The 13405-nt window shown below is 44.8% G+C and overlaps 1 protein-coding gene across 1 annotated transcript in view; it reads right to left on the bottom strand.

The window, feature by feature from the left end:
- Window positions 1-3906: 3906 nt before the first annotated feature.
- The window catches only part of LOC309340142 (uncharacterized protein), a gene marked incomplete at its 5' end in the record, with an annotated part of 166873 nt that continues 157374 nt past the window's right edge, over window positions 3907-13405 (bottom strand). The window contains one exon of the mRNA XM_081858704.1: window positions 3907-3961. Within this exon, the coding sequence (XP_081714830.1) occupies window positions 3942-3961 (20 nt within the window). The 3' untranslated portion in view covers window positions 3907-3941. The remainder of the gene's footprint in view (window positions 3962-13405) is intronic.

Raw genomic sequence — 13405 nt, forward strand, 5'->3', positions numbered from 1 at the left:
CATCCAAGGTCAGGCCACTGGCACCAACAGGACTTGATTGTCACCAGGCGCTACCGTGGAGCTACCACAGTGCCACTCTCTGGTGGTGAGCAAGATCTATCTGCAGCCAAGATGGCCTATAGCACAAAGCGGAAAGTGTGGCCTCGAATCAACGCTGCCAGAACAGGCTTCCCTGAACTTTGTGAACACTCCTTTGATTCTGCTGAACAAGCGCTACTGAACTGCCCTGAGAGTAGACTCATTGAAGCCAGTGAGTAAAAATGAATTAAACCTGTTGATTTCAATTGGTCTCCTCTGATTATGTCAAGCAGAACCAGTCTTAGGCTGAGGGTTCTTAAAATAAGTTGCTGGGTTTTTTGTGTATTTCTGCAAACCACAGGGTTTCACCAAGGAAATGGATGCCATGCCTCTTGTTTCTCTGCTTCCTCACTGCACGCCTGTCAGCACTCACTAACTGAGCTCTCTATTAGAAGTAGTGATATTGATTAAAAATAACCACAAATACAATTTTCCTTTTTTTATTTGGTATTGATTGTATAGGTGTTATTTTTATGCTGCATGTGGTGGGATTTCAGATGTGATCACCACAACATTTATATTGTATTATTGTAATAAACTTTGGGTTTTGATTTTTAGCGCCAAGTTCTTTAAGATATGTTTGTCATTCAATGTTAATGTAATAAAATTGGGTTTTGCTGATGGAAGTATTGACACCTAGCTTCCTTTTGCACATGACAGTTCATCCCCAGTGATGGATGGGGTGGTAGTGGTTTTTTTTGTTTTTTGTTTTGGTCAACACATACATACCCCTGGTTTTTAAGGTTTTTAGCTAGAATGGGAGGGTCTTGCTGAGCACTAGGTGAATAAGCACATACCTTATAACTTGGGCAGGGGAAAATAGTGCTGAAGAATCCTGAGCCTTTTACCAGGAAACAGCACAACTCAATTAATTGTGAGCTCAGTTTAATGTCTGGTGACGAAGGAACATCGGAGCAAATGAGATGGCCTGGCACATTCAGCTGGCCTCCCGCACAGGAATGTGACCATTGCCCACAATGAACATCCAGATCTTTTGGAACATTCTAGGTGGAGTCAGCCAGGCTCCAGTTAACCACTTTATATGAAGGGTGTTGGTTTGTTTTTTTGAGGTGTACTCCGACATGCAAGATCGACCTGTTCTGAGAGAGGAAGAGGTGTGCCAGCCTTACATAGTTACTGTTACTGTTTTCCAACCTTTCCAACAGACTATGGCGAAGGCAGTGGAAAAAGGACTTCAGCTTTCCTTATAAAACACGGAGAAATCAAATTTTGTGAGGCCTGCTAGTGTGCTGTCAAACATTTAATTCATTATGCAGCAAAGGAAACACTTGAAGGTGTGGCACCCACCCACCCGAATTATAACACTGTGCATTTGTGCCCTTGCCGTCATTACATGCATTTCAAGAACTACCCACCCATATCCCAAATGGCAAGGATGACTCTCTGAAGAATTCAGGCAACACTCCCAGGGACTATAAATAACTGGCTGGGCCCATTTTGGCTACTGCTCTTTTCCTACTGGAATGGTGTGTCACCGGTGAATAATCTGGAGGGGGTCACCCCAGAACAGAAAAGTTTTAAGCAAAGGACATTTCCCCCACCATAAACAGATTGGGAAATTTTATTCTGCCCTCCCTTGCTATGCTGGCAGGACATGGCGACCGCAGATTCCTTCGCATGAGCTGCTGCTGTTGTGGGGCTTCAGCATGTCCATCTCTTTGGCTTCAAGCTAAACTCTACTGGAGAAGACAAAATAAATACCCCCCCCCATGCTGTTCACTCTTATGACTCTTTTCCTTACATATCCAAACCTTGTCCATGGTTCTGCCCTATTCATGCCTCAGTCCTCATTAGATGCCCCCTGGTGACCTCCTCTCCTCAAACCCCTTAACTTTCTGAAGGTGTCCAGTTTTTTATCCTTCTCCCATATGCATGGAGCTCCTGCCTTGCTGACACAGCCATGCTGCTGCCTCTCTTCCTTGTTTCACAGCCTTTGGCTTTTCCTCTCAGTCTTCATTCCAAACTACAGCCAACAATCAAAGAAGGACTGTCCTGCAGGGGCTGGGCTGTGGGCAGCAATCTGGAGTGAGCCAAAACCAGGGGACCATGGGGACCTGCCAGTACCCAAAGACCAAGGCTGAACCAGAGGACAAAGCACAAGGCAGAGTCAAGGCGCAATCCATCAGTCAGCACCAAAGGATAGCCAAGGCTGCAGAGACATGCCTAAAGTCGGGGAGATCTTGTTGCTTAAGCAAGGCTCCAGTGGAAGAGGAGGCAGTTTCTCCCTTCCCTCTCTCTGTTGTATATTTTAGATGTAAGAACCTCAGGGGAACGGACCTGTCTGAACTTTCCCTGTACAGTATGTCTGCTTGAAAGTACTGTACTGAATTCATGACGCAGATGGGGAGCCAGTCAATAGATTTGCGGAGAGAGGAGAGAGATTTGCATGGCCCAATGGTCAAAACAAATTATGGGCCCATCAGCCAATTATGGCACCAAAGAGAGGTCAAGAGGTGTTTTTTTCAAGAGGTATTTTTGGGGATTCCAGTTTGAGAAAATGGGGGCAGATGGCCCAGAGCTGTTGAGCTTTTGGGGAGGTTGGCGAAAATCACTCACCAGACTGACAAACCGCCAATCGCATACGTCACAAAGCGTCTGCCCGATTGTCACAAGCAGCCGGCAAGTGCAAGCACAATTGATGTAGCGGAAGCCAATCCACAGCAGCCACCATTCACCCACCCAATCACCGCTGACAACCTCCTGCTCACAGCTGCAACCAATTGCCCGTCCCCCCTCTGCACTATCTGTGTATAAGATGAGCCCCAATTTTAAACATTATTTTATATTTTAAAAAAACCCTCGTCTACTACTACTACTACTATGTTTTCTAATGATGCTTTCACACCATGTGTGTCTTTCCCTTGCGTTGTTCCACAAAAAAATTGTTTTAAGGCAATCACACTCATGGGTGTGGCAGGACGGGGATGTATCTGAGTTGTAAAATTAATTAATTAATTAATTAATTAATTAATTAATAATAGTGCCCTATCTTCTCTGCGCCCTCTTGGCTACATCCATCCTCCCATCATCCTTTCGGCCCAAGCAGTTTTCTCTGTGAGAACCCAAGCTAGGAAACTCGTGGTGGGAAATGGGGAGCCCCATGAAGAAACAATGGGGAGAAAGGCAGACGAAGCCCCCCCCTCTGACTGCCCCCCCCCAGGCAAGGCAAATATCAGGAAGCTTCAAACACAGTTACTGTATATACTATAGCAAGGATATCATTTGCCAAATCTTGGAAGCAGAGCCAGGTTCCAAGAAAGTAATAATTAATTAGAAAGATATGGAAACAGAGGGGAAATTTGAAATAAGCAGGGATGATACAATCATATAAAATTACAAGGGGGGGGGAATGAATAAATGGAATCCAACATCATACACAGTAGGCATATGATTTTTGGATTCCATTTATCCACTTCCTTCCTTGTCATTCACACATTCACACAGACACACATTTAAGAAAATCTTTAACAAATTTAAGGTCAGATGGCTTGCTACTATAAAGGAAATTAATTCCTGCATAGTCACACATTTTTATAAGCTAGCATTTAAATATTCAAATATTTGATACTGAGATGCTGGAGATAAATTTGTGTGTGTGTGTTCATGCATATATATATATATATATATATGCAGGTTTTGGTGTCCTCGGGTGTCTTCCCGTGTAAAAGTTGGGGTGTCTAGGCGACGTTTCGACGAGGTCTCACTCGTCATCTTCAGGCTGGTGCTTTCGGCTTCTTGTTACTGGAACAGAGCAGGATCTCAGTGTTTGAGTTCCTATAAATACTGTAGAGGGGGTGTGGTGTATAGCCTCCAATGTTCTGGGCAGAGAGGAAGTTCCCAGGCTAGTGTGCCTTGCACCCCCCTGCAATCCCTACACAGATCTGGCTGACACAAGCCACAAAACCACAGCTCGCCCCTATACACGAAGCCAAGCCAGAGCACAACTAAGTACAGTACAGCCATCTTCTCAGGAAAACTCTTCACAAAGTTCAAGAGGTCAAGACACAAAGACTTTAACAACTAATCCACACCTAATGACCCACCTAAGTGGTACTCAGGATATCACTCAAGAAATCACTCAAGATATCTCTCAAGTAATTAAGGAACAAAAGAAGAAAAGGCACACTAGCCTGGGAACTTCCTCTCTGCCCAGAACATTGGAGGCTATACACCACACCCCCTCTACAGTATTTATAGGAACTCAAACACTGAGATCCTGCTCTGTTCCAGTAACAAGAAGCCGAAAGCACCAGCCTGAAGATGACGAGTGAGACCTCGTCGAAACGTCGCCTAGACACCCCAACTTTTACACGGGAAGACACCCGAGGACACCAAAACCTGCATTCCTGTACCCGTGAAAATCTACGAAAGCAAATATATATATATATATATATATATATATATATATATATATATATATATATCAGAGCATGCCAGGCACTCCTGTCTTCCACTGCCTCCCGCAGTTTGGTAAAACTCATGTTGGTAGCTTTAAGAACACTGTACAACCATCTTGTCCTCTGTCATCCCCTTCTCCTTGTGCCCTCAACAACATTTCCCAACATCAGTCTTTTCCAGGGAGTCTTCTCTTCTCATGAGATGGCCAGAGTATTGGAGCCTCAGCTTCAGGATCTGTCCTTCCAGTGAGCACTCAGGGCTGATTTCCCTCAGAATGGATAGGTTTGATCTTCTTGCAGTCCATGGGAGAGCCAGTGTGGTGTTAGTGGTTAAGAGTGGTAGTTTTGTAATCTGGGGAACCGGGTTCGCGTCTCCGCTCCTCCTCATGGAGCTGCTGGGTGACCTTGGGCCAGTCACACTTCCTTGAAGTCTCTCACAGAGTGTTTCTTGTGGGGGAGGAAGGGAAAGGAGAATGTTAGCCGCTTTGAGACTCCTGAAGGGGAGTGAAAGGCGGGATATCAAATCTAAACTCTTCTTCTTCTTCTTCTTCTCCTCCTCAAGAGTCTCCTCCAGCACGATAATTCAAAAGCATCCATTCTTTGGCGATCAGCCTTCTTTATGGTCCAGCTCTCACTTCCATACATCACTACTGGGAAAAACATAGCTTTAACTATACGGACTGCCTTCTCGTGGTGAAGGGGCTTGAATAACTCAGAGAAGCTATGAGCTATGCCGTGCAGGGCCATCCAAGACGGACAGGTCATAGTAGAGAGTTTTGACTAAACGTGATCCACCTGGAGCAGGAACTGGCAAGCCACTCCAGTATCCCTGCCAAGAAAACTCCATGGACAAAAACAACAGGTATATATATATATATATATATATATATATATATATATATATATATGCGCAAGGGAAATAAATATTTAATATACAGGTGACAACCCTTTCACATGGGGATTCCTTTTCCTGTCCCTGTGTGTGTCGAAGAGTGCCTCCCCTTGTTCTGCCCCACTCTGCCCCTCTTCTGCCTACTTCTGGGGCCAAAAGGACCAGGTGTTGGTGGACACACATGAATTGATCACGCCTAAAATGGTTGCTGCCTGTATATATTTCATCAAATCTTTAATATACAACAGTGATATTAAAGGTTTTGTACTAAAGTATCATAGAAATATGCCGTAGGTTTATATAGTAAGAGGTGTTGCATCATACACTATCCTTACTAATGCTGATATTGGCCTTAGAGTTTGTATGGCATGTGTAATGCCTTTATTTGTGACACCAAATATTAATTTTCTAAAGGATGCTTTTATTAAAAAATGCAGGGACAGATTTGGAGAGAAGACTAAGGTGTGAAATAGGAAGTGCAGAAGGAAAGAACTTGCCATACTCATGTCCAGCATGGAGCAGCATTTTGGCTGCAGGGAGAGAGAGGGCAATGGGTCGGGTTTTGCCGTGTTGCTCTGTACTGAGAAAAGCAACATGGCAAGCGAATGAATGTGGGGAGCAAGGAGGAAGAAGTATCCAAGGGGGACTGATCATACGGTTGGTGGGCATAGGGTGTCTTCCAGAGGAGGAAGAGGAAAGTCACACCCAGCTGCCCAGGAGACCAGAGCCTGGGGGGCTCTGCTGGAGTCATGGCCTTCCCAGAGCCAGCGCCCACAGAATCTCTGTAGATTCAGGTACACCCTATATTTTTAAATTCTAAAATATTTTAACTGAAACTCACTTTAGAGCAGAGAGTGAGTAATTCACAATTTTTGAACATTTGTGGTGGAAATCCTGGTGTTATGGTTACTTTATTTCAAACAGAACCAGTTGCCATGGCCTATTGTATGACAGACTTTATATATGTCAGTTATCCCAATGACATTGCAGAGATTACTCATGAATAAATATGTTTTCCAGGAACTGGGCTTTGTCCTTGGCAGGCCTTTGCCACATGCCCAATGTATAGGCCAAAGACTACCAGGCTGATTCCTCACTTTGGCCGCTGTGATCTCAAACGTCCAGAGGGCCGGAGAAATCGTGTTTCCATTGCTTTATCTTCTGTTGCTGCCATAAGGCTTGGTTCCCACCTTAACAAGGTCCCTCTATCATTTTATTTTCTTAACATCTCACTCTATATTTCCATTTGCCCCAATTTTGTATTAATTTTTCAAACGTAACATTATGATGTTCAGATTTATTTTAAGATTCTTTGAGTTCATTTCTCTCTCTCCCCCCCCCCAGCTTTTCTTGAACCCATTTGTAGCTTTTATCTAAAATGTTGGAATGAGAGCTCCAGTGGTCCGAAGACATGATTTCCACTAGGTAATTAAATGCCAATTAAGTGCCTATGACAATCCCTAAGGGATCCCTTGTCTTTTGGTGTTTTTATCTGAGTAACACCCATGGTTTCTGAGTGATGCAAACATTTTACAAAGATGTGGGCTAAGCAAATACATATCTTTAAAGACCAATCCTTTTTATTCAGCACCCAACCTCATCCCCTGTGCTGTGCAATGAAAAAAATGATGTTTTTTCTTATGATAGATCCTTGAAATTGAGCAGTTCTTGACACTCAACTGAACCTGCTGGTGCAAAGATGTTGAAAAACCTTAAGAATAAGCAAAAAAATGCTTGAAACACCCTGAGAATAAGCACCAAAAGTATCTGAAGAAGTGTGCATGCACACGAAAGCTCATACCAAGAACTAACTTAGTTGGTCTTTAAGGTGCTACTGGAAGGAATTTTTTTATTTTGTTTTGACTATGGCAGACCAACACGGCTACCTATCTGTCACCAAAAGTAAGTGATCTAACTGTTTAGCAACTATGCACAGGTCCTATGGACAATGGGGTGTCCACAAGCTACAATCCCCTTTAACATATTAAAAAATACTTATCTTAATACAAATACGGGGGGGGGCACTTCTTCCATCCCTCCATTGTGAGAACGGTCCAGTCCTACTCTCTGCTTCCTGATCGTTAACCAGTTGCTGATCTAGAAGAGGACCTAACTACTTATCCCATGACTGCTAAGTTTGCTCAGGAGTGAAGTACACAATGCCTACTAGACCTTTCTAAGCCACAAGGTTGCTGACACCCTTAAAGAACTGGAAAAAGTTATTTGAGTATGACGCTAGAAACTAAAAAGGTATTTGCATTAGCTTTCTGCAGACAGCTATACAGGGTGAATAAACGCATGGGTGGTGTGGGGTTTGCACCCACTACTGTGCTGTTCTGGTCTGGGGAAGGAGCCCATGGAACAAGGTCCGCCTGGTGTGGTCCGTGTGGTGTTGGATCTGTGAGGCACTCAGCCCCTCAGGCCTAGGAGGAGACCCCAGTGAGGGCCCCAGTTCTAGGTAGTGGGGGATCTGGTCCAGGGGCTCCTGCCTGCCAACTTTGGATTTAGTGCCCCTCTGGTCACCTGCAGCAGACTCTGAGTCAGAAACCAAATCTGGCTCCTTCAACAGTGACCCTGCAGCTGGTGACCAGCCCCTGCGAGGCTCTGGAGTCATTTGAACTGTCCTTCTGTGACCTGCCAGGCCTCGATTGGCTCTTCTGCACAGTGATACATATATATGATCTGTATGTACGTAGGCTTTGTTTCCAGGCACTCTATCATACATTTTTGAAGCTACAGATAATGTAAAGAGGTAAAGGCAAATGACCCCTGGGTATACAGATAATGCACGCAGAGGCTATATATTGTATATGCAGAAGCCTGTTCTTGAAACCCTGCCTTCACCCTCCATACTTATTGCACATGGAGGAGTCTGCTCCCAATAGAAAAGCTGAAGGCAGTGCTGGCATATCAGAGAAGTTGGTTGAAGTCGTGTTTCCTATAGGAACAGAGGCCTTTCCATTATCTCTGCTCTCTATGAAATGCTCACGTTAGTGCCAGTAGAGAAACATCCAAGATGGGAACTTCTCTCCTGGTGTCCCGCTGCTTTTTAAGCAGAAAGGAAAGAGAGTTCTCTGGTTTGCTTGCAAATATCAGCCCTGGAAATTATAGTCCAAAGAACCTTGCACATTTCCACCTGACTGAGACCTCTTCCCCCTCTTTTCTACTTTTTCTCATAGGATGCGATCCTGAACACAGTTTCCTAGCTGCTCCCTAGTGTGCAGCATCCGAATTGTCCTTCTAACTATGCTCCAGATGGTTTGATTTATGCAACAATCTAAAAGTTGTTTTTCAGAATATTAAGGAATTTGAGCTAGCCCACAGTGTGCTGGATTAGTCATATTGAGAGTCTCATGAGGTTTATGACAGAATCTTTCCAGACTAAATGGTTTGTGAGTTTCAACCACCAAACCAAGGGACTGTACTGTTTGCATTGTATAGCTTAAATTAGTGGAAATGTTAATTTGTAGATAATTGTATAGCATCACGTCGGGAAGCTTGAGGATTTTGTTCAGCCATAATTTAAAGTTAGCTGATCTGATTCATACTTCCCAGAATAATAGGAATATTGCAAGCACATTCTCCCAGTATTTTGGTATGGGTCTTAGTGCATAAAAGATACCAAAATACATATAATAAGCATACAAAAACAATGCAAAATGTTGTGTGTGTGTGTGTGTGTTTAAAAAAAAGCCCTGCCGAATGATGTAGAACCAGGACAGAATTGGGGGTAGCGTGCCCAACTGACACAACACAGAAACTGATGGATCCCTCCATCCCTAGATTCCCTCCACTGCAGATAATGAAAACAGCTTTGCAAGAGAAGTTGAACAGGCCAGATATACACCTAGGCTAAAAGAAAGCTGGTTTATTCCAAGTTCACCTTTATAAAACAACTTCAGCATATCTGAAATTTGTGTCTGAAAGATGTAGGACAAAAATAAGAGCAAAGGAGAGCCTATGAAGCCACTGAAATCTTGGCACTGCTCAGGCCAAGCTGCTATTTCTCTGTTAAGGGAAATGTAGTCTAGAAGGCACAAATTAATGTAGAGCTTGAAATAAATTATTCCAAAGTTTCCTCTGTGAAATGTGTTTTTAAAAGATTACGTCATTCACTATATGAGCTTGGTTCTCATATTGTGGGAGAAGTATATTTTTATACTTTAAAATGTTAAGAGATATAAGTGTATAACTACATTAAAAACTTCTATCTGTTTAATACAGAGTCCACAGAGTCCCTGGAATTGCTGTTTGATAAGGAATTCCTTGTCAGACTCAACAGTTCCCATTATTCCCAGAGGAGAAGGGAGGATTTTTAAAGCAGTTGGAGTCTGTGGTTAAAGTGTTAGAACAGAACTCTGGAAACTTATCCCAACCCTTAGGCAAGCCACCCACACTTAAAAAGTATCCCAGCAAAGGCTGACTAAGGTTTTTTTACGGCAAGAGGTGGGGGCACAATCTCCCTTTACAAATTCTTCCACTACTAAATTGTTAATAATTTTCTTCCCACGATGCTTAACCTAAGTCTGCAGTCATGTAATTAAATTATATTGTAACTTGTTCTATCCCCAAAAGATTTAGTGAATAATTGTTCTTGTTTAAGGAACTGGGGGTGGCCAAACACACACACACAACCACATTGGTTCAAATCCCTGCCTAGCTGTGGAAGCTTGCTGGGTGTCCTCAAGCCAGTCACTATTGGGACTAGTTGCAGACAATGTGGACAATGTGGCACCCTCCCATTCCATGTACGGAAGCCAAGGGGCAGGGGCGGCCTGTCCCATTTTGCCACCTGAGGTGAGGTGGGAAGGTGCTGCCACCCCCGCACCAGCCGAAGCTGGCAGGACAGCAAGGAAGGGGTTGGTGGTCACTCAGATATGTCAAATAAGATTGGGCAGAAGAAAAAGAGACACAAGGCAGAAGCACTGTGTCTGCTCAACTTTCTCCGCTGCTGGAGCACAACTTGGCTGCTTTGGGGACCTCACTGGACTGTGACTTTGGGGCTGACCCCAGGTGTTCCAACCCTGGATCTTCTGCAGAGGGCAGAACCTGACTCTGCGGATTGACTTTGGACCTTGCTCATTGTATTGGACCTGGACCAATATTTGACCCTTTGGACGGTCTGCCTCCTCTCTAGTGTTGCTCTTGGGGCTGTGAGCACCTCTGGGTATGTCAGGGTTCGTGGGATGCGGGTGGCGCAGAGCCTAGGACTTGCCAATCAGAAGGTCAGCGGTTCAAATCCCCATGACGGGGTGAGCTCCCGTTGCTCGGTCCCAGCTCCTGCCAACCTAGCAGTTTGAAAGCATAAATAGGTACTGCTCTGGCAGGAAGGTAAACGGCGTTTCCGTGCGCTGCTCTGGCTCGCCAGAAGCGGCTTAGTCATGCTGGCCACATGACCCGGAAGCTGTACGCCGGCTCCCTCAGCCAATAAAGAGAGATGAGTGCCTCAACCCCAGAGTTGGTCACGACTGGACCTAATGGTCAGGGACCCCTTTACCTTTACCTATGCTGGGGTTCAGGACACTTACCAGGGTTGTGTGGTGATGGCTTCCAGCAAGATCTCTTGAGATCTCATGGAGTTCTCATGACATCTCAGCAGAAGCCCCTGCCCCACGGGATTCTGCCACCCAAGGCAGCTGCTTCAGCCAGGTGGACCAGCAGCTGAATCTGGCTTCAGCCAAGAGGTTGGGACAGGGTGCTCTACTACACCTGAGCAAAGCAGGCTGGCTTAGAAGGGTAGGTCAGGCTGTACAGCAGAGACAACAGTGATCTCCAACCAAGGAGAAGTGTGTGGCTCAGAAGGAAAGGTGAGAGGCACAACGGCTTCAGTCTCACCTCCAGCACCTGCTGCCTGAGGTGCCACCTCACTCTGCCTATTGGTAGGGCCAGCCACGGTCAATGGGCCAGATTCAATGGATTGGCTGCACTAGCCGGAGCCAGCGCAATGAGTCCCACTAGTGCAATGGCGCTTCCTCCCCACAGTGCTCCCCAGCAGCTCAGGTATGTGTGTTGAGAGAACCCCCAAAACAGTAGGGGGAGGTGAGGGTGTATCATTGCATCTGGCAAGCAGAAACACCTGCCCTGGTGGAGCAACCTCCTTAGCTCTACCTGGAATTCCACCAAGTGTCTCTAAGCACCTCCTGTCTTACAGTGGGGGGTGGGGGTGGCAAAAGACCAAACCCTGAATTCCTTAGAAGGAGGGTGGGATTAAAGAAATGCAACAAAGAACTGTGTTGCGATTGCAGTTCAAAGTAATGCTCTTCTCCAACAAGGCATTTCTCTCATCCTCTAAAAGACAGAACTTCTGCCAAAACATGTAAAATAGATGTCCCCTGACCTCTTGCCTGAAAACTCCCCATTGTATGTAAAGTAATATTAATAATTATTTATGCAGCTTATTTCAGATGACCCATATACATTATTTCAGTAATAATATTTGCATCACCTATGTTAATTATTTCATGTCAGAGCAGCAATTTAGCTCCATAATTGCAGCAGCATCTGGAACTGGCTTCTGTTTGGGGGCAGCTCACTGGACTGCATAGCAGCACATCCATGCCAGCCCCACTGCCCCCCAAGAAATGGCAACATGGACGGAACCATGTGAAAGCTGCTCTCAGTCATTGCTATCAATGTGTGATGATTGGCCACAGTCCTGTTTCTTGAACATTCATCTTGAACATTCTTGAATATTCTGCATGATGGCGCTGTACAAGTAAATAGGTGAAGAATTAAATTCATGATCAGAATTGCACCTAAACTAGTGTAACGACTGCAATTGACACACATGCTCAGCTTCATTCTTTGCTCCACAATTCTTTCCTTGAATCTTTATTCTCGGTCTCTGACAGGGAAAGCTTAGGACCTGGAAAGACTGGATCAGAAGATTATGCTTTCTCTTTCTAGAACTTGGGATGAAAGCAAAACTGCCATAACAACTATCCGCTGGCCTCTCACGCTGCAGTGACTCAACGTAATATTTTCCACATATGATTGGGTTTGGTTTCTGTTGCTTCCTTTCCCATATATTGAAACCAATTTATGCGGTCCATATTTCCTTCTAAGAAATTCAGTGCCTTTGAAGATTTCCTTCCCCAGGCAGCAACAAATTTATTCCTTAAACCATCTGACTGAGTGGTCTTAAATTAGAAAACCAAAACCAGCACCATTCTCTGTTTGCATGTGTTTTCCTTTATGTGCTCCCCCATGGCATCTGTAACTTACAGTTAGATTCATTTGTCTTCTTGGTGCCTTCTCTTTAGCAAGCAAATGTGTTTCATTCTGGGGAGAAGAATGTCACCCCCCCACACACACACACAATCCCCCTCATGCATCAGCAATGGCTGTTCCTCAAGCTTTAGCACTGGAGAAGGTTTCATGACATGGTTGCTCATGAGCTGAGTTGCTGTGATGGAACCAGAGAAGTGTCCCTCCACGGGCAGCTGGCATGCGAAGTTGAGAGTACACCTTGGTCAACATGGGTTCCCTTAGGAGGAGGGCATGTGGCTGGCAGATGCAGATGTGTTTACAGATGTGCTCCTGCTGCAACCCCTTCTGCCATTAATGCTCAGCCAATGTGCACAAGGGTGGTTGGGCCACTGCCATTCTGAACAGAACAGGAAAACCCAGAGTTGTCCCAATGGGTTTCCTTGACTAAAAAGATCCCAAGCCTTCACCATAACCTATGAAAAATAAAAATTATAAAGCCCTGCACTCCCATTAAAAGGCAAGCCAGTTCCCATCTGCAGGGTCACAGAAGGAGAAGCAGGGAGCCTGCACACCTGACGCTTGAGTCGGCTTGTTCATGTCATGCTGCACTGCGGCTTAGCGAAATGCCTGAACTCAGTCCCCATGTCAGGTGTGGCTGAGCTTTACTGCTGCTGTGCTTTAGTTTAGTTCTTTGCCGCTAGTTACAACTTTCGGTGTTACAAAATTAAAATTTAAAATAGTTTTATATTGTATTTGGACTTGGATTGTGTTTTGCAAATGTTGTGAGCTGCTTTGGGGTGCATGGTTC

The sequence above is a fragment of the Podarcis erhardii genome (assembly GCF_964252035.2).
Source record: "Podarcis erhardii genome assembly, chromosome: 1".
NCBI lineage: Eukaryota > Metazoa > Chordata > Lepidosauria > Squamata > Lacertidae > Podarcis > Podarcis erhardii.